Source organism: Odocoileus virginianus, chromosome 1 (genome assembly GCF_023699985.2).
Source record: "Odocoileus virginianus isolate 20LAN1187 ecotype Illinois chromosome 1, Ovbor_1.2, whole genome shotgun sequence".
Classification (NCBI taxonomy): Eukaryota; Metazoa; Chordata; class Mammalia; order Artiodactyla; family Cervidae; genus Odocoileus; species Odocoileus virginianus.
The window spans coordinates 39,272,766-39,294,622 of NC_069674.1; the positions used below are offsets into that span (position 1 = coordinate 39,272,766).

Consider the following 21,857-nt stretch of genomic DNA (forward strand, 5'->3'; position numbering starts at 1 on the left):
GACCAACACCAGCAGCAACATCATATTTTGGCTGATAGGAAAAATCAAAGATAAGGCTAGAGTCAAGCAGAATCTATCAAAGTGGATTTCTGAGAATGTAGCCTTGAGAAAAATAGAAATCAACAACAGTTTAGTCTAAGACGGGTTTAGGAATAAGGCTCAGGAAAGGCAGGCAGGTGGAAGAAAAATCCGCAGAATTTCAGAGATGGTATGCAGTCATCCTTGGCATATCTGTACACACTGGCCACATTTAAAGAATCAAAAAGAAATACCCAATAAGGACTAAGTCATATTAATAGAAATGGCCAAATTCTTTGGACTCTCTTCACTTACTGAGCAGAAATTCCACTTCAGCAAGGCCCATTTCTGACTGATTCCTTTCTTCTGGGGCTCTGCTTGTAGGTCCCCATCTTTTTCTCCATCAGACTTGTATTGCAGGAAGTAATACTGTGCCCAGTGAAAAATCTCAAGTTATATCAGGCTTTAATTGATTTATCTTTCTCAGCTTCTTTTAGTACTTGGGATAATTAGCCTAGAATAAAGTTAATAAAGGAATGCAAACAAAAGTCAATATAAACAACAGCATTTTAAGTTAAAAATATCAAGGAAAATCAATAGAGTTCTTGTCATTTTATCAATGACTTTAATTTGAAATTTTGTAATGACTGAATTACTGTGTTTAGGCTATTGATTTCATGTATTACAGTATTATTATTTTAGTAATTCCATGATTAATTAGCTAATCTCACATTTTCTGAGATGTTATTTATTTTTGTAAAAGCTTATGGTTAACATTTAGACTGTATCCAACTTTGGCTGAAAGAATATTTTATGTAAGGGAGACACTTAGTGGGTATGAGTATAACTTAGTATATCTGTGAGAGAGACATACAGAAGAAATACACACAAGTCCAGTGACTTACAGGGTAATTGAAAGGGGTAATTATGCAGCCCACACATAATGTGGAACAGTAGATGGTAGATCCATAATGATGGAGTTAGCAGTAAGGTTTCCAACCCAGCTAAAGTAACTACGAAAATATTTGAGAAACAGATATTTTATATGCCTGCCAAACCACACACTATAGATAGATAGATGGGTAGATAGACAGTCTGCTTAATTGAGTTGCCTCAATTCAGTGGTGTGATGCCATAATTATTTGTTAATTTCTTCCAGCCTCTGCATTCAGCCATGCTCAACTATCTCTTAAAGATGTCTTGGGCATATGCTATAACTTTCTGATCACTTTCAGTTGTAAATAATCCAATCTAGTCTGGTTTCATGCTCAGTTTAAAATCTCTTTTCCTCCTATCCACCATAGACCAGGACTGTGGGTTGAGGGTCTGGGAGTGAAAGGAGACATACCCTGTTCTTTTCTCCCTTCCCCCCATTCCAACACCTTCAAGAGAAATGAAATCATAATAGGTGTCTGGGGACTCCCTCATCTTTTTCTACAGGGATAATGGCTCAATTGTTGGGAACTATGACTGGGAAAGGGGGAGATAGAGATTTTCTCAATTTATGGGCTGCCAGATGGTAAAGGGAACAGTAGGGGTTCTGGCCTCAAATGTTAGCCCATCTCTATAGGTATGGATCACTTGGTGACCTAACATTTTCTATGAGCACAGAAATGCCAAATCTGAGGTCACATAACATCCTGTATACTCTTTCACATATTTTTTTTACCTTTTTTTTCACCTGAGAATGCTTAAGTTTTATTCTCTTAGAAAGTTTCAATTATACAAAAGTATTGCTAACTATAATCATCATATTCTACAGTAGATTCTAAGATTTAGTTATAACTGAAAGTTTCTACCCCAGCAGCCTCTCCCAACTTCCCTTATCTCTCTCAGACCCTGGCAACTACCATTCAACTCTATGAATTCAACTCTTGTTTTTTTAATTCCACATATGTCATGCCCTATTTATCTTTGGCTCATTTTGCTTAACATAATGCCCTCCAGGTTCATCCATGTTGTTGCAAATGGCAGGATTTCCTTCTATTTTATGGCTGTATAATATTCTACTATATACACACACATGTATATATCATCTCCTTTATCTATTTGTCAGTGGACATTTAGGTTGTTTTCATACATTGGCTATTACAAATAACGCTTCACTGAACATGGTAATTCAGCTATCTCTTTAAGTTATTGATTTTCCTTTGGATATATGCCCAGAAATAGGATTGTTGAATCATATGACAGTTCCACTTTTAATTTCTTAAGGAACCTGTATACTGTTTTCCACAGTGCTTCTTTCAGTTTATATACTCACCAACAATGTACAAGGATCACATTTTCTCCATATCCTTACCAGCATTTGCGATTGCTTATCTTTTTTAATAACACATATCTTAACAGGCACAAGGTGATATCTACTTGTGCCTCTGCATTTTGTGATGATTAGTGATGTAGAATACCTTTTCACGTCCCTGGTAGTCATTTGCATGCCTTTGGAAAAATGTCTATTCGGGTCCTTTGGTTGTTTAATTGGTTGGGTTTTTGTTTTTGAGTTTTATGAGTTCTTTATGTATTTTGTATATTAACCCAAAGGAAGAAGTAAAAGATCACAAATTTATAAAAGCAGCCTTTATGATGCAAAGCAATTAGATTTCCTGCGGATACAAGGCTCGATACCCAGCAGGATTCTGGCACATCTTTCCCAGAATAGAGTCAGGCTGCACACTGCTTGGAGGCAGGTCTCCAATACCCAGAATCCAGGAGCATCACCTCTTAATATGAAACCCTGTTGCTAGTGAGAGAGAGAAAGAAACCTTGCTCTTGATTCAGTGGTTGCTCTGCTAGTGAAGTTGTTTTTCTGTCTTTTGTTGACTTTAGGCAACACTATTTTTAAGTTCATTTTTTAAACTCCATGAATCGTGCTGCCTGAATTGAAAGTCATATAGCATGCATAGTTCTAAGGAAGAGTAGCTGCAGTTTGCATGCTCCATTTACTCCCTTCATCTTTCCTTCTCCTTTGAAAACTTTTGCACAGGAAGCACCAAGCCTAGTCCCTTTAACTTTCATTAGTAATGAAATAGTGTTGACTGAACGCACCAGGCAGCCTCTTGTGAATGGAGTTGGTATTTTATTTTCCTCTTATGTCTACAAGAGAAGAGAGGCAAAATTAGATGCCCCTTTAACTGCAAATCATAACCCATTTCACACAATTAGGACCGCTCCTCCCCGGCATCACCAGGCATCCAGTCATGGCTTCAAGTTATTATTCCAGCCCTACTCCTCAGCATCCTCCTACCTCTTCAAATGTAACATGACCCAAAACAAGTTAACCATTGCTACCACTTTTCAATTCTCAACCTTTCCCTGACTTCCATAAGTTTGTAAGTGGACATAAATGAATCAACTGTACTTCTGCTCTCTCAGACTGGGATCTTCTTTTCTCCTACCTGTACCTAAATGTGTAAGTGAAAATACTTTCCAAATCATGCTGAATATGTCCGTGAAATTTCTCACAACTATTTCTTCCTTTTTGATTATGGTATCCTTTCTCACATTGATGTCCTTATTGCCATGGTTATATCAAGGCGGTAGTGGGTCCCATTTGTTACTTGGCTACAATTAGTCCTTTCTATCTGTGGCACTATCTTCCCTTTCTACCCAAGACCAGCCATTGTCCTGGATGATCAGTTTCCACATGAATGACCTATCAGACATCCTATTTCCTCAACCTCCTCAATCTCATTGACCTTATTTCCATCCCAGTCATCCATTCCAGTGCTTATACAAAAGATCATGTGAAAACATCACAAGCTCTCCAGGCCTCTCTTTACAATCTAATATTTTTCCATACCCAACCCCTATTTCTATCACTCTGTGCCTTAATTGCTTTGGGACATTCACTCACTCAGCCCCTCTCTCCAGCTGTTAATCCTCCCACATGCCATCAGTCTTTCAAATCCAGTCTTGGAAACTTGTGGCCTCTTCTTTCCCACATGCCATAGCTCTTACTAACATTTAGCCTTCCACATATGTGCTGCCTTTTCCTCCTTGCCAGCCAGGATTCCTCCTCATCTCTCAGTTGTCTCACCTGATCTGTCTACCTTCTGGCCTGACCATTTATGAAATAAGGTACTAAATTTGAAAGAAGTCCAAAAATTAGAGAGTCCAAAGGAGAAGGAGATGCTAGAGGATAGGCAGGTAGGTAGAGTCTGGATATAGAGAGGGAAGGATGCAGTTTCATCTAACAGGACTTGAACCTTCTTTTCCCAGTCTACAGTTGAAGAAGCTAAGGTTCAGTGAGGTCATGCCTAAAAGAGTCAAGAACTTAGATGTGCAAATCTAGAAAAAAAAAAGTCAAGTCCACCTCACTCCACAAGTTCTTCAAGGGCTCAAAGAAGGAACCAGGTCACCAGTCAGACAGAATTTATTACCCTGGCCTCAGGCTCATAGGCACAAGTAACTTGCTCAGGAATAGACAGGTTTTTACATTTTTAGAGGTGCTCACTGGTTCTTAAAAGAACCTGACCTGTATGTGTGTGTATGTGTTATTCACTCAGTCATGTTCAACTCTTTGCAACCCCACGAACTGTAGCCTGCCAAGCTCTCTGTCCATGGAATTCTCCAGGCAAGAATACTGGAGTGGATTGCCATTCCCTTCTCCAGAGGATCTTCAGTGGTTAAAGGGAACAATCAAGAATGACCATTTATGGGGAGAGGGGAAGGCAGTATTGCTGCATTAGTGTAGGTCAGAAGCAGGGTTCTCTAAAAACTCTGCAGCCATTTATTTACAGACATTCTAAACAGTTATATTTAAAAATTGTCCAACAGTTAATACACTAAAAATATAAAGTGACCTATATAATGTTCTGTAATAACCCATATGGGAAAAGAATCTGAAAAAGAATGGATATAGGTATAACTGATTCACTTTTGCTGGACACCTGAAACTAACACAATATTGCATGTTAATATACTCCAATAACAATTTAAAATAAAGATCTAACCTAGCTGAGGGTTTATATAGACTCCAGTAAACCATGGCATGGAAGTAAGGGCATGGTGGGGAAGGTTTGATGCCACTGAGGCAGGGGTGGATATGTGCAGAGAGGCTGAGAAGGAAGACTTTGTGAAGGGCGGAAAGAACTCAGTATTTGCTGCCAAGTTTCAGAGTATGTCTTGGTAAGCTGACTTCCATGCCCCATGTAGGCTACTAGAGCCAGAAATACTCTTGTTTTTAAAAAAGCGATTATGCTTTTCATTATAAAAATAATTCATGCTTATCAGAGAAAAAATGGTAGGGGGACAAAATATTACTCAGTAAAGCAACTGCTGTTAAAAGTTGTTGTGATTCTTTCCAGTCTTTTTTCTATTCATTTTACTCACATTATTGTGATCATGAGTTATATGTTTCCTGCTCTTGTCACTTAGCATTGGAAAACAAACATTTTCTATCTTGTCATTTAATGTGTTATAATTGTAATTGCATATTTAGTATAATCATATATTATTGTGATTTAGAAAATTATAAACTATTCTATCATCTACATCTACTGCAATGCACTTGAGTCTATGGTTGAGCATTAGGAGATCCATTATAGTACACTTCAGAATAGAATTGCTGGGCAGAAGATATGGAAGTTTTGGGACATGAGATAGTTGGGAGCCCTGGATGCTCATGCAGTCAGGCCTGCTTGGAGGAGAATCCAATTCCTGAGCTTCATCCTCAAGCTTAGCGTCTCTGTAAGTCCAGTTTTGTCAGTGCCATAAATGATTGATTCTTGGGAATTATATAGATGTTTTTGGTGCTTTTTTTAGTTAATTTTTTTTAAATTTTATTGTAGTATAGTTACAATGTTGTGTTAGTTTCAGGTGGTACAGCAAAGTGATTCAATTATAAATATATTCATTCTTTTTTATATTCTTTTCTCATATTGAACAGAATTCCCACAGGTCCTTGTTGGTTATCTATCTTTTTTTTTTTTTTTTTTTGGCCATGCTACATGTGGGATCAATTTAGTTCCATGACCAGGGATTGAACCTGGGGCCCACAGAAATGAAAGTACTGAGTCCTTTCCACTGGACAACCAGGGTTATCTGTTATCTAGTTATCTGTCTTATGTATAGTAGTGTGTGTATGTTCATTCCAAGCTCCTGATACTTCCCTCCCCCCACCATACATTTCTTATTTGGTAACCATAAGTTTGTTTTTGATATCTGTAAGTCTGTTTCAGAACAGACTTATTTTGTAAATAAGTTCATTTGTATCACTTTTTAAAAAAAAATTAGATTCCACATATGAGTGATATCATATGAATTATATAGATGTTAACTAAAACTAATTTGTAATGGAAATTAGAAGCACCACATGGCGGGCATGGAAGTCATTAGTGCTGTTTGCCAAATATTTTTGCTCTGTATCTCCCAGACAAGTGGTAACATCACGCTTCCTATTCTCTGTGGGTGGCTGGGGTGTGTGTCTAGCTGTGATGACGACTTGGGTTTGAAAGTGAGCACTTATTTGCAAGAGAAAGACCCTCCAGAGTTCTCGTTCCTTCTGTCACTGTGGCTGGCGATGTTTGAGAGGGTGTCCGTTCCATCAGCCTGGCTCCCTGAGTGACTAATGAGCAATTTCCCTTGCCAGCCACAGAGCCAGTGTGAGCAAGGAACAAAACTTTGCTGCTGTAAGTCACTGAGACTTGGAATTGGGTCATTACTGCACTGGGTCTCAGCCCATCCTGACTGATACTAACATTGGCATACCTGATATACAAATATCTAACGTCTGAAACTAAAACTCAACTAAAGTAAAAAAGATTACTGTTAGGAATTAATCAGAATGGAAGAAAATAAATATGTTTCAGCTGTTTCACAACCCTTGATCAAGGATACTGTAATGTGTAATCAAGACCTTCCCCACCCCAGATAGTCTGAACTGGGCAATGAAAGCATTTACCTCTTTCTCCTTTTCTACACTTGCTGGCCAAGACATCCGTCTTCTGACGATCATAGTCTTCCTTCAATTGTTGCTGCTCTTATTTTAAAAGTCTTACAGTATACTGAATAAAAAATGAATAGTGTAGAATAGAATGAAAAAGATCTGCTTTCTCCCCCTCTCCCACCCCCAGGAGCCCACATACCCTCAAGGCATTTTCTCTGCAATTCAGAGTACAAATGGGTTCCCACTCCACATTTTTCTTCACATCTTGCCTTTTTTCACTTAATTTGTCACATGTCATTTCATGTCAGAGCATATTTATTTACCTATTTCTTTTTAATGCCAGCAGAGTTCTGCATTTCAAAGATTTACCATCCTTCATTTAGCTGGCTTCCTATTGCTATATATTTTTTACATTTTTCCAGCCTTTTATAATGGTTAATAATGCTCATTGAATGTCCTTATAAAAAACATAATTTTGAACACTCATGCAAGTTAATCCAGAAGGAAAAGTCCTAGAAGTCTAATTCTGGGTTAAAGGGAATTTGTAATTTAAATGCCAATAAATATTACCACAAACTGCAGAACAATTATACCAAGTAAATTTTTGCACTATTAAGAAAGTTCTAGGAACCACAACAGATTTCCCAACCTGGGATCTAGCAAAGGAACTGAGAACCCGCAGGGACTTTGACTTCAGCAGCCAGTGGGATTTGATTACAAAACTTCCACAGGAGTGGGGAAACAGATTCTTGGAGGGCACAAACAAAACCTTGTTTGCACGAAGACCCAGGAGAAAGGAGCAGTGACCCCACAAGAGACTGACCCAGACTTACCTGTGAGTGTCCAGGAGTCTCTAGCAGAGGTGTGGGTCGGCAGTGGCCTGCTACAGGGTCAAGGGCACTGAGTGTGGCAGTGTGTGAAGGGGATCTTTTGAAGGAGGTTGCCATTATCTTCATTACCTCCACCATAGTTTGGTCTCAGGTCAAACAACAGGGAGGGATCACAGCTCTGCCCATCAACAGAAAAGTGGATTAAAGATTTACTGAGCATTTTCCCCTCCATCAGAACAAGACCCAGTTTGCCCCACAGTCAGTTTCTCCATCCAGGAAGCTTCCATAAGCCTCTTATCCTTATCCATCAGAGGGCAGACAGAATGAAAACCACAATCACAGAAAGCTAGTCAAACTGATAACATGGACCACAGCCTTGTCTAAGTCAATGAAACTATGAAACACGCCACATAGGACCACCCAAGACATACTGGTCATGCTGGAGAGTTCTAACAAAATGTGGTCCACGGAAGAAGGCAATGGCAGACTACTTCTGTATTCTTGCCTTGAGAACCCCATGAATAGTATGAAAAGGCAAAAAGATATGACACTGAAAGATGAACTCCTGGCCCAGGTCAGTAGGTGCCCAATATGCTTTAGGAGAAGAGTGGAGAAATAACACCAGAAAGAATGAAGAGACAAAGACAAAGCGAAAACAACACCCAGTTGTGGATGTGACTGGTGATGAAAGTAAAGTCTGATGCTATAAAGAACAATATTGCATAGGAACCTGGAATGTTAGGTCCATGAATCAAGGTAAATTGGAAGTGGTCAAACAGGAGATGGCAAGAGTGAACACTGACATTTTAGGAATCATGAACTAAAATGGACTGGAATGGGCGAATTTAACTCAAGATGACCATTATATCTACTACTGTGGGCAAGAATCCTTTAAAAGAAATGGAATAGCCCTCAGAGTCGACAAATGAGTCCAAACTGCAGTACTTGAATGCAATCTCAAAAATGACAGAATGATCGCTGTTCATTTCCAAGGCAAACCATTCAAAATCACAGTAATCCAAGTCTCTGCCCCAACCAGTAGTGCTGAAGAAGCTGAAGTTGAACAGTTCTGTGAAGACCTACAAGACCTTCTAGAACTAACACCCAAAAAAGATGTCCTTTTCATCATAGGGGACTGGAATGCAAAAGTAGGGAGTCAAGAGATACCTGGAGTGACAGGCAGATATGGCCTTGGAGAACAAAATGAAGCAGGGCAAAGGCTAACAGAGTTTTGCCAAGAGAATGCACTGGCAATAGCAAACACCCTCTTCAAACAACACAAGAGAAGACTCTACACATGGACATCAGTTCAGTTCAGTTCAATCTTTCAGTTGTGTCCAACTCTTTGAGACCCCATGAACTGTAGCACGCCAGGCCTCCCTGTCCACCACCGACTCCCAGAGTCCACCCAAACCCATGTCCATCCAGTCGGTGATGCCATCCAACCATTTCATCCTCTGTTGTCCCCTTCTCCTCCTGCCCTCAATCTTTCCCAGCATCAGGGTCTTTTCCAATGAGTCAGCTCTTTGCATCAGGTGGCCAAGTATTGGAGTTTCAGCTTCAACATCAGTCTTTCCATTGAACACCCAGGACTGATCGCCTTTAGGATGGACTGGTTGGATCTCCTTGCAGTCCAAGGGACTCTCAAGAGTCTTCTCTAACACCACAGTTCAAAAGCATCAGTTCTTCAGCACTCAGCTTTCTTCATGGCCCAACTCTCACATCCATACATGGCCACTGGAAAAACCATAGCCTTGACTAGATGGACCTTTGTTGGCAAAGTAATGTTTCTGCTTTTTAACATGCTGTCTAGGTTGATCATAACTTTTCTTCCAAGGAGTAAGCGTCTTTTCATTTCATGGGTGCAATCACCATCTGCAGTGGTTTTGGGGCCTAGAAAAATAAAGTCAGCCACTGTTTCCACTGTTTCCCCATCTATTTGCCATGAGGTGATGAGACCGGATGCCATGATCTTAGTTTTCTGAATGTTGAGCTTTAAGCCAACTTTTTCACTCTGCTCTTTCACTGGACATCACCAGATGGTCAATACTGAAGTCAGATTGATTATATTCTTTGCAGCCATTGATGGAGAAGCTCTATACAGTCAGCAAAATTAAGACCAGGAGCTGACTGTGGCTCAGATCATGAACTCCTAATTGCAAAAGTCAGACTTAAAGTGAAGAAAGTAGGGAAAACCACTAGACCATTCAGGTATGACCTAAATCAAATCCATTATGATTATACAGCGAAAGTGACAAATAGATTCAAGGGATTAGATCTGATAGACAGAGTGCCTGAAGGACTATGGATGGAGGTTCATGACATTATACAGGAGGCAGTGATCAAGAACATCCCCAAGAAAAAGAAATGCAGAAAAAAAATGGTTTTCTGAGGAGTCCTTACAAATAACTGAGAAAAGAAGTGAAAGACAAAGGAGAAAATGAAAGATAAAACCATTTGAATTCAGAGTTCAGAAAAATCACACAGAGAGATTAAAAAAAAAAAGCCTTCCTCAGTAATCAATGCAAAGAAATAAAGGAAAACAATAGAATGGGAAAGACTAGTGATCTCTTCAAGAAAATTAGAGATACCACAGGAATATTTCATGAAAAGATGGGCACAATAAAGGACAGAAATGGTATGGACCTAACAGAAGCAGAAGATATTAAGAAGAGGTGGCAAGAATACATACAGAAACTATACAAAAAAGATCTTCATGACCCAGATAACCACAATGGTCTGATTACTCATCTAGAGCCAGACATCCTGGAATGCAAAGTCAAGTGGGCCTTAGGAAGCATCACTACAAACAAAGCTAGTGGAGGTGATGGAATTCCAGCTGAACTATTTCAAATCCTAAAAGATGATGCTGTGAAAGTGCTGCACTCAATATGCCAGCACATTTGGAAAACTCAGGAGCGGCTACAGTACTGGAAAAGGTCAGTTTTCATTCCAATCCCAAAGGAAGGCAATGCCAAAGAATGTTCTAACTACCACACAGTTACACTCATCTCACACGTAGCAAAGTAATGCTCAATATTCTCCAAGCCAGGCTTCAACAGTATGTGAACTGTGAACTTCCAGATGTTCAAGCTGGATTTTTAAAAGTCAGAGGAACCTTTTGTCAGAGATAAAATTGCCAACATCTGTTGGATCATCGAAAAAGCAAGAGAGTTCTAGAAAAATATCTACTTCTGCTTTATTGACTACACCTAAGCCTTTGACTGTGTGGATCACAACACACTGAAGAAAATTCTTAAAGAGATGTGAATACCAGACCACTTTACCTGCCTCCTGAGAAATCTGTATGTAGGTCAAGAAGCAACAGTTAGAACTGATCATGGAACAACAGACTGGTTCCAAATAGGAAAAGGAGTACATCAAGGTTATATATTGTCACCCTGCTTATTTAACTTATATGCAGAGTACATCATGCAAAATGCTGGGCTGGATGAAGCACAAACTGGAATCAAGATTGCTGGGAGAAATATCAATAACCTCAGATATACAGATGACACCACTCTTAGTGCAGAAAGCAAAGAACTAAAGAGCTTCTTGATGAAAGTAAAAGAGGAAAGTGAAAAATGTGACTTAAAACTCAACATTCAGAAAACTAAGATCATGGCATCCAGTTCAGTCACTTCATGGCAAATAAATGGGGAAACAATGGGAACAGTGGTAGACTTTATTTTGGTGGGCTCCAAAATCAATGCAGATGGTGACTGCAGTCATGAAATTAAAAGACACTTGCTCCTTGGAAGAAAAGCTATGACCAACCTAAACAGTGTATTATAAAAGCAGAGACATTACTTTGCCAACAAAGGTCCATATAGTCAAAACTATGGTTTTTCAAGTAGTCATGTATGGATGTGAAAGTTGGACCATAAAGAAAGCTGAGCACCGAAGAATTGATAGTTTTGAACTGTGGTGTTGGAGAAGACTCTTGAGAGTCCCTTGGACTGCAAGGAGATCCAACCAGTCCATCCTAAATGAAATCAGTCTTGAATATTCATTGGAAGGACTGATGCTGAAGCTGAAACTCCCACACTTCGGCCACCTGATGTGAAGAACTAACTCATTGGAAAAGAGCCTGATGCTGGGAAAGATTGAAGGCAGGAGGAGAAGGGGATGACAGAGCATGTGATGGTTGACTGGCATCATCAACTTGATGGACATGAGTTAGAGCAAGCTTCAGGAGTTGGTAATGGACAGGGAAGCCTGGCATGCTGAAATCCATGGTGTCGCAAAGAGTCAGGCATGACTGAGTGACTGAACTGAACTGAAATATTACCAGTTCCCTTACCAAGGGTCAAATCAGTGTGCATTTCCATCAATACCGAGTGAGAGTTCTTGTCTCTTCCCACTGACCAGAAGGCAGTGTATGATCAAACTGAAGAAAAATCTCTGCCATTATAATCATGAAAAAAAAAAAATGTTATGGTGTTGATTCCAAGCACATTTCCCTAACTGTAGGTGAGTTTTGCTTGTTCTTTCTGAAGCTATGTTGGCAACTTCAGTCGAGTATGGTGAGGCCTGGGTAGCATTCTTTCCTTTTATGGTTGATTTTATTATTTGAATGCCAGAGAATAACCTTATTTTTAGGGAATTCCATTGCGGTCCAGTGATTAGGGCTCAAAGATTCCATGGCCCTGGGCACAGGTTTGATCCCTGGTCAGAGAACTAATATCCCACAATCCAAATGGTCAAAAAAGAAAGAAAAGAACCTTATTCTTAAGCACTGAGGAGGTGTCTCATTGTGGCCATTATTAACTTCTGAAATAAACAGAGTTCACAGCCTTTCTAAAACCTTGAGATAGATAGAGATAGGTGGATATACTTAGGCTGGCAAGTAGAGAGAGAGAGAAAGATTGCTGTTGGGGTGTTTGACAATGACATCATTCAAAGCAGATGGACTGGGGATTGGCCACCCTTCACACCTCACAGTTAATTGATGTCATGTGTTTTTTCATTGCAGCAATTCAGCTTTGTGTCCTTGCCCACTGATGTGCTGGAAATTGAGGTGAAGGACAAGTTTGCCAAGAGCCGCCCCATCATCAAGCGCTTTTTGGGAAAGCTATCAATGCCTGTTCAAAGACTCCTGGAAAGACATGCCATAGGGTAAACCTTGACCAAGAGCTCTGTATCACTAGGCATCAGCCAGTAGGCCAGGCCCAAGAAAGGCAACAATACAGCGTCATAGAGACTCAAACTGAAATACTGGTGTTGTATTTCCTTGGCTTCTCCCATTAACTATGTTGTTCAAGCTATGATATTTTATTAAACAGACCCTTCTTTTTCCCCTTGTTTGTTTTCCTCTGGTTACTTATGCACAACAGTAAAAATTCCTAAGATGCTAGTGAAAGAAGGCCTTACTGCAGCATTTTTTTCTGTACAGATAGAAATTAAAATTTGTTTTACCACGAAGGATATCATTTCATTCACATGCCTGTCTTGTGTGTAGGATTTAATCATTTGTGACATTTCCATAAAAAGATGAAATACTGGGTTACTAGACTAGAGTGCCTTACAAAATGCTAGTATTTATAGAAAACGCTAGATAAAATGTGTACAATTTTAAAAGCGTGAATCCTTATGAAACAACCACAATTATGCTGTTCACATAGTTTAGTTGTATATGACCTGCATTTTGTATCTTCTATATTCATGTCCATTCAATGTTCTTGGGACTTTCCTGGTGATCCAGTGGTTTAGATTTCATACTCCCAATGCAGGGGGCCCAGGTTCAACCCCTGATCAGGGAACTAAGATCCCGCATGCCATGCAGTGCAGTCAAAAAATAAAATAAATAAATAAATAATATTCAAGGTTCTCATTAACCTCTAACCAGATAAAAATCCTTATACATAATATGCATTTCTACAGGTAATAGCAGCTATATTTGAAAACATGTAGAGCTGTATATGGTATTCTGGTCATGGATATGCCTCAGTGCAATACTTAGAATGATATAAGAACATGTAATCAGAACGTTATAGCAGAGAGTTGACATTTACGAGGCTACAGTTGTGTGTGAAACAAGATGTTTGCATTTTCCACTAAAACAAGAATATACATAAAGAACATAAAGCTGGCCATGGGACATTGGGACTAAATGATTCCAAACTGTTCATTTTTTAAATATCAAGCTTTATTCCTTTTAAAATAAAGGCTGCTCGGGAGATGCCCTCGATTCCTTTGCCTGTAACATCCCAGTCCTCAGCCATCTGCCTTTTACTCTCTCTCTCCTCAAGTCCTCTAGTCTTGCCTGCCTCACCTCAGTGGTGATATAATATCACCACTGCCTGGAACTCTTTACATAAAGAACTCTTTACCAGTCTCATGCCCCCAGCTGGGTATAAGCTATTTAAAGACAGAGGTATGCATTACATGCTATGCATTACCTGCAGCACTTTTTACATTGCAGGGGCTCACAAAATATTTGTTGATAAAGTGGTCTCACTGTCTGATATTGTCTTTAGGCCTCCTCTGATTCCAACTAGGTTTGGGGTTCAGGATCTCTTTCTTATGGTCGTAGTAGACCTACCTCATAATATTGACCAAAGCCGTTGTCAATATTGTAGCTCATTCTAATTTTCCTGCATGTAATGCTTTATTTAATGGACTTCCTAGGAACTCCAAATATGAAACCAGGGCTTACCAAAGAGAAATGCTAAATCAGTGGACCCCTGGGATATATGTTGTTTCACAGTGCTTGTGTTTTCTAAGAAGAAACATTGAAACACTATTAGCCAGTGATTTACCTTTTTATTTGAATGTCACAAATGAATGAGTGGGCTGAATATGTAATTATCTAAGTAACAATTGGTTTTGGAATATGTCTTTGTTATTACTGGATAGAGTGGATTTGTTCATTTCTGAATATCCCAGAGTAGTCACTCTTCCTATTTAGGCCAAGGCAGGGTATCTTGTATTCTGCTGAATCCGCATTGTTGATGAAACTATAATAGCAAACTATCAGATTGATTTCTCTCTGGATAATTGTCTTCCTAGTAATTAAAAATTGCCTTAGGTGAGCAGAGGGAATGGTGCCAGGGTCCACAGTGGAGTTTCAGAGTCTCTCTGTGGGACCCTGGAGCTGCTGTAATTGGAAGTCACAGGCCAGTGGACCCAGTCCACAAGTCTTGCTTTGCCCCGCTCTGAAGCAGTCCACAGGGTCTCTGGGAATCAGGATTACATCCTTCCATAGATAGATAGATAGCAGTAAGTAACTAGCTAGCTAGATTATTACAAGACAAGTATAAGCATCTGCTGCCGGCCCTGTCCATAATTAAGGGTTTATTTGGAAAATGTCAGCCTGCACAGGAAAAGCAAGCAAAGGATATCCATGTCTTTTTTTCCTTCTTCTTCTTCTTTTCTCTAAAAACACAAGTTGGCAAACTTTCTGTAAGGGGCCAGATAGTAAATATTTCAGGCTGTGTAGGCCATATGGTTTCTGTCCCAACTACTCAGCTCTGCAGCCGTAGCATGAAAACAGCCCAGACAAGAAGTAAACTAATAAGCATGACTGCATTCCAATAAAACTTTTATTTGTGGAGACAAATTTGAATTTCGTATCACTGTTACATGTCACAAAATGCTACTCTTCTCCTGCTCTTTTTCTAACCATTTGAAAATGTAAAAAGCCCATAGCATTATGGAAACAAATGATGGGCCAGATTTGGCCCATGGACTGTAGTTTACTGATCCCTGGCTTAGATTATTCGATAAGGATTTTATTGAAGTTTTCATTGCTATTGAGCAAATGTACTTTCCCATCTTTTCCTTAGGACCATCTTGTATGGTCCTGAGCAGACATCACCTCCTAATATCAGGGCCTTCCTGGCTTAGGTGCCTCACCTGCTGGCATAGTGTGTGGTCTCTAGGAGAACAGGTATTTACCTGATCTGTGATGGTGCTTATTTCCTTCTAGGGACAGAGTGGTCAGCTACACCCTTGGCCGTAGGCTTCCAACAGATCATGTGAGTGGACAGCTGCAATTCCGATTTGAGATCACTTCCTCCATCCACCCAGGTATTTCGGCATGTATTTCATGTGTTGTCCTAGCCTAGTGTCTTAGAGTGGTTCCTTTCTCCAAAATATAATAACCATGGTTCTCTCCAGACATGTCCTAGGTTTTGTGGTTCTCTACCTGTCTTCTCCATTTGAGGCCCAGAAGCCAGTGATCTGTTCTGCAAGCCAGGTTGCTATCCTCCTTTTTATTTTTATTTTTTGGTGGTACCACATGACTCATGGGATCTTAGTTCCCTGACCAGGGATTGAACCCGGGCCCCTGCAGTGGAAGCATGGAGCCCTAACCACTGAATTGCCAGGGAAGTCCCTGTTGTTCCTTTGATTGACAGCTCCTCTTCATTCCAGTGACCTAAAGGTAGAGGGTTAGACAGTGGAGTGGGGATTGACAAAGAGGTCAACATGGGTATGGAGCCATGTCTAACTTAACATTTTACTCCCAATAGCCTGGTGGCTCAGAGAGTAAAGAATCTGCCTGCAATGTGAGAGACCCGGGTTCAATCCCTGGGTAGGAAGATCCCTTGGAGAAGGGAATGACTACCCACTCCAGTATTCTTGCCTGGAGAATTCCATGGATAGAGGAGCCTGGTGGGCTACAGTCCATGGGGTCCCAAAGAGTCGAACACAACTGAGCAATTTACACTCACCCACACCCACACAGGACTTAACCAATAGATGTTGAATCATTGCATACATGAGTGAATAAATAAATGTGATACATGTCATATTGTCAAGCTGTGATTACTCAGTGGATTTTTACAATCTCACAGGAAAAATGAATATTGTAAATTGGACATAAAATTTTTGAATCATCCCATGTTCAGTTTTTCAAGCCAAAACATATTTCCAAATAAGATTGACAAGATGCCTCATAATCCCACTCCAGCTCTTCTCTGGCAGCCCCCTCACAGGTAGAGATCATGCTGAGAATTGTGAGTTGCCACAACTTTATTAACAACACATTTATGAGTTGCCAGTAAAGCTAATAAGGCTTTTGGGAATCAGGGTCTGGAGTTTATCACTGCCCCCTCGTCAAACAAAAGTTGTGCTTTTCTGTGCCCAATCTACAAAGCAGATTGTAAGGAAACACTTGACTGTTTCATCTTTTCACATCCAGCCTTTCCTGAAAATAAAATTGATTCTTCCTTCAGTGTAGCAGTAAGAATAGCTTTTCAGTGCACCAGAGAGATTGTTTTTCTTCAATGAGTGGATGGCACAAGGGTTTGAAATGGGAATCCACATCTGGAAGGGATCCAGTAGAGCTACTAGGGGAAGGCAGAGGTGAACCATGGTTGCTGCTCTGTGAATGGGTGCTTGGTATAGAGACCTGGTTTACTTTCCCACTTCAATATTCTCCAGATGTTGGGAGGCTTCCGGTCTGAGCCACTGAATGACTGTGGTTGCACCCTTTCCTTCTCTCTGGTCGCCTCAGAACCCCATTCTGCCACACTGGGGGACTCAGCCATAGGAAACACTCTGAACTAGTATAATTAGCCCTGCCTGAACCCAACAAGGACCTGTAAACCCCACCTCTCATCTCTGAGGTCTTCCGTATAGCAGACATTACTGAGCACCTACTTTGTGCCCAGAACAGGGGTAGCACTAGGATTTGGGCATTTTGACCAAAAAATGAAGTCCCTTGAAACAGAATTCTCAAATACATCGTGACTGCAAATTTTCCTTAATATAAGGAGAACCGTTTCTTACAGAATGGGCTTTAGCAGAGCTTTGGTCCATGGGAAACGCTCATCAACCCCTCCATGCAATATCCTAAGGCAGAAATCCCTAACATGCTCACACGTCCTCGGGAGTAGACTAACACTGCAGTGACATTTTCTTCTTGTCCACAGATGATGAGGAGATTTCCCTGAGTACCGAGCCTGAGTCTGCGGAAATTCAGGACAGCCCCATGAATAACCTGGTGGCAAGCAGCTGTGGGGAGCCCCCTTGTGATGCATCAGAACCCTCAGGGACCCCAAAGCCTGAGCAGCCCAGCCAGGGCAGCACTGTGGGCCCTCCAGGGATCGAGAGCCTGGAGCTTACCAGTCTGGTTGAGGCAGCGCCAGGTACCACCGATGAGGCAGGAGATGATGGCACAGTCTCTGTGGGGCCTGAGGGGGCTGGGGAGCTGCTGGCCCCTGGACCAGAGGACACAGAGCCCGCCTTAAGTGCAGAAGAACTGGCCGAGCGCCTGGACCTGGGAGAGGAGGCGGCCCTACCGGGGCTGCTGGAGGACAGTCAAGCCCCGAGCAGCCCTGGGGAGCCGGTGGCTGAGGAAGGGGCCACAGAGAGCCGGGCTGGGGGGCACGAGGAGGAGAAGGAGCAGGTGGAGGAGGAAGAGGGGGGCGTGTCTGCCCTGGGGCAGGGGGAGGACAGGCTGCAGCTCCGGGCGTCGGTGAAGAGGAAAACCAGGCCGTGCTCCCTGCCTGTGTCCGAGCTGGAGACGGTGATCGCGTCCGCCTGCGGCGAGCCCGAGACACCGCGGACCCACTACATCCGCATCCACACGCTGCTGCATAGCCTGCCCTCGGCGCAGGGCGGCAGCGCGGACGAAGACGACGGCGCCGAGGAGGAGCCCACCCTCAAGGATGCCTCGGAGAAGGATGCGCTCAGCGAGGTGGACACGGTAGCCGCGGAGCCTCCTCCCCTGGAAGAGGATGGAGAGGCCCCCGAGGGGGCCACTCCAGGCACGGCTCCCCTCGGCCACTCGGGCTTGGCCAACGGCTCGGCCCCGGATGGCGACGCGCTCCCCAGCACGGGGAGCGAGAGCGACTCCAGCCCGCGGCAGGGTGGGGACCACAGCTGCTGCGACGCCTCCTGCTGCAGCCCCTCCTGCTACAGCTCCTCCTGCTACAGCAGCTCCTGCTACAGCGCCTCCTGCTACAGCCCGTCCTGCTACAACGGCAGCAGGTTCGCCAGCCACACACGCTTCTCCTCTGTGGACAGCGCCAAGATCTCCGAGAGCACGGTCTTCTCCTCGCAGGACGACGAGGAGGAGGAGAACAGCGCCTTCGAGTCAGTGCCCGACTCCGTGCAGAGCCCGGAGCTGGACCCGGAGTCGGTGAACGGCGCGGGGCCGTGGCAAGACGAGCTGGCCGCCCCCGATGGGAGCGTGGCCAGAACCGTGGAAGGTCTGGAGTCCCCCGTGGCAGGGCCGAGCAGTCGGAGAGAAGGTTAGACCTCACACCCCATCAGAGTGGGAATAGGACCACCACGAGGGGGACGCAGGTCTCACCAACATGGTTTAAAACCGAGAGGGAGAGGATCAGTCCCAAATAAGGTTGCTGCGGTGGCCACGTGTGCCTGTCCTGTACTTCTATGTGTGCATGTGTATATGTGTATGTCAGTATTCCAGACTGTGGGTAGCTGACACCCCACCACCGCTCAGATACTCCCCAGGAATGACAACTAGTTGGATGTGAGCGTGTACTTGTATGTGTGCTTCTCTGTTCTAACTAATCACTGATGATAGGGTACATATTACCCTCCAGTCTTGACAGCAGCAAGAGCATCAAAGCTAGTACCAAATGATATGAGCAGAAAATGATCAACATTAAGTGGGTAATATGTAAATATCTGCTGACTTCCCACAACTTACGAAGATTAGCAATAAATGTTAATATAAGTGGAAGAACATTGATATTACCTGTTTTAGAATTTAACTTGTGTACATATGAATATGTATAGCCTACATATATGTGTCATGATTTCTGTCTACTTGATTCTGTTATTGTTGTTGGTTTTGTTTTGTGTTGTTTTGTGGGATTGGGGAGCTATTTTGGCTAATGCAAAGGAAGGATACCATGAATGTGTGAATCACTTTGTCTCCAGTAAGATTCTAATCCAACAGGTGCCCTTTTTAGTTTAAAAATGTATTCTGTGTCCTAACCAAAGACCTTTCTTCTTAGTCATGCCTCTAGAAGCATATATAAAGTTAACGTGCATTTCCTAATCCAGAATTGGGAACCACCTGCCAGTCAAGTGACAGTGACATTGAGGGAAATAACTTAAAAGTCACATGATAATATGAAATAATTCAGCTGTTCTAAAAGCAAAAAATATAGATTCTGCTATTTTGCTGTTCTAATTTGTTTGAATTAGCCTCCAAACAACATGCAGTGGTATTGTCTCTAGATTGTAAGCTCATCAAGGGCCAGAATTCATATCTCCTTTATGTCTGCTAAGCAAATGCCTGGCACCTGCAAATTTTTATAGGAACGTACGTGAGTGTAAAAGAAATAATTTTAAGTACTTAAAAGTACCCAATTCTACATTTTGGAGAAAGAAGGGGTGAGCGAAAGTGGCACATAGGGTAAGGAGAAGCCCAAGAAAACTGGTAACAAAGAAACCAGAGTGCCGTACTGCAAACCAGAGTGACATACCGTACAATGTGGAAAAGCACGCATGAGTATGAGAATGGGGTGGACAACCCCTTCGTTTAATAGGGGTGTTTTGAGTCTCTTCTTTGTTCTAGGTCAAACGCTATGTGTGGAAGGCACTCAATAATTACAATAGAATTAAAAATAAGTATATCATAAGGCAATTTGGGGACAACTGGGAGCTGCCAGAGATGCTTCAGACCAAAGTTGGGAAAACTTTTTCCATAAAGGTCCAGATACTACACGTTTTAAGCTTTGTAGGTCAAGAGGCAAAACCAAAGCAACTCTTCTCATCAAAGGGGCATTTTTTAAGAGAGAAAAAAAAACCATTTTTACCTTTAGAAGTATAATAACCATTTTTACCCCAGAGCCACATAGCTACAAGTCTGAATTTATAGTCTGTCAATCTGTTGTAGCCAATGGGTTATATTTGGACCCATGTCTCCAATGATAGGAGACAGTCCACACATGGGTAATTGAAACTTGACTCAGTATACATTGATATTTTAAAAAGGATATTGCCCATGCCTTTGAGGGTCTAACAGTCCAGCAGTGGGGAACCCATCCCCTTTACCAAAAGGATGAAGAAGTTTTTCAGGGCCAGAGTGGAAGTCTATGTTTCTAAAGAAATTTCTAGATTCCTGAAATTTTTTGCAGACTGTAAACTCCAAAAAAGTTAAGAACATATGCTTCACTATAGTGATTACTAGGGGCAAAACAAGGATTCCTGGGAAGGACTATTGATTTCCTGAAGGCTGTACCTATGCTGGCACGTGACTTCCTACAGCCAGTTCTCTCCCTTGGTAGGGAGTCCCCTGGCTAATGAAGTCAAAGTGGCGGATCTGTCCCCCACTGACCACCGTGCTTCCAAGAGCACCCGCTCAAAAGAAACACGTATGCCTGATTATATGCACATGTGCCCTCTTCTCCCCTCACTGGGACTTTGGAGATCGCAGATTCTTTCCTGAGGTTAGCCGAGGAAGGCGTGCTATACTCACACCCATGCAGGTGCGTCTGCAGCAGTTTGTGGAGGATGTCTTCTTCATCTACTTTGTGTTTCTTTTCCCTCCACATGTGCCTCTTTTTTTAACCTCAAAATAAAATGATTTTTAAAAACCTTCAGATCAAATTAAAAAAAAAAAAGGAACATAATGCGATTGTGGGCAGCTTCCAAGGTAGCTCAGGGGTAAAGAATCTGGCTGCCAAACAGAAGAGGTGGGTTCGACCCCTGGCTTGGGAACATCCCCTGGAGAAGGAAATGGCGATCCACTCCAGTAATCTTGCCTGGAAAATCCCATGGACAGAGGAGCCCAGCCGGCTACAGTCAATGGTGTCACAAAGAGTCGGACACGACTGAACGACTAAAGAGCAACAACAATAATGTGATTATGAGCTCAACCCTGGCATCAGGCTCCCCTGGGTTTATCTTCAATCTCCCCACTTCCCAGCCATGACACCTTAGCCAAGTTACCTAACTGCTCCAAACCTCACGTGTAAACTGGGTGCAAATGTGGGTTACTGGAAGGATTAATTGAGATGATTCCTATGAAGTGCTCAGCCTCTGAGTGAGGGTTCTTCCAGATAGATGAGCAGCAAGGCTCCCTTTTAAATTGGAATAAGTTTCCTTCTCAGAAGTTCTAGCAGGTCTGACCCTTGCTTTGTGTTTGAGGTGAGGGGGATGGTGCAGAGCTGCGGTCTCGTGCAGAGCAGAAGTGG

General features: G+C 42.2%; 1 protein-coding gene across 1 annotated transcript in view; it reads left to right on the forward strand.

Moving 5' to 3' along the window:
• Positions 1-21,857, forward strand: part of HECW1 (HECT, C2 and WW domain containing E3 ubiquitin protein ligase 1) — a 447,195-nt gene that overhangs the window by 310,129 nt on the left and 115,209 nt on the right. The window contains 3 exon segments of the mRNA XM_070466974.1: positions 12,710-12,852; positions 15,665-15,765; positions 17,613-18,935. Of these exon segments, the coding sequence (XP_070323075.1) occupies positions 12,710-12,852; positions 15,665-15,765; positions 17,613-18,935 (1,567 nt within the window).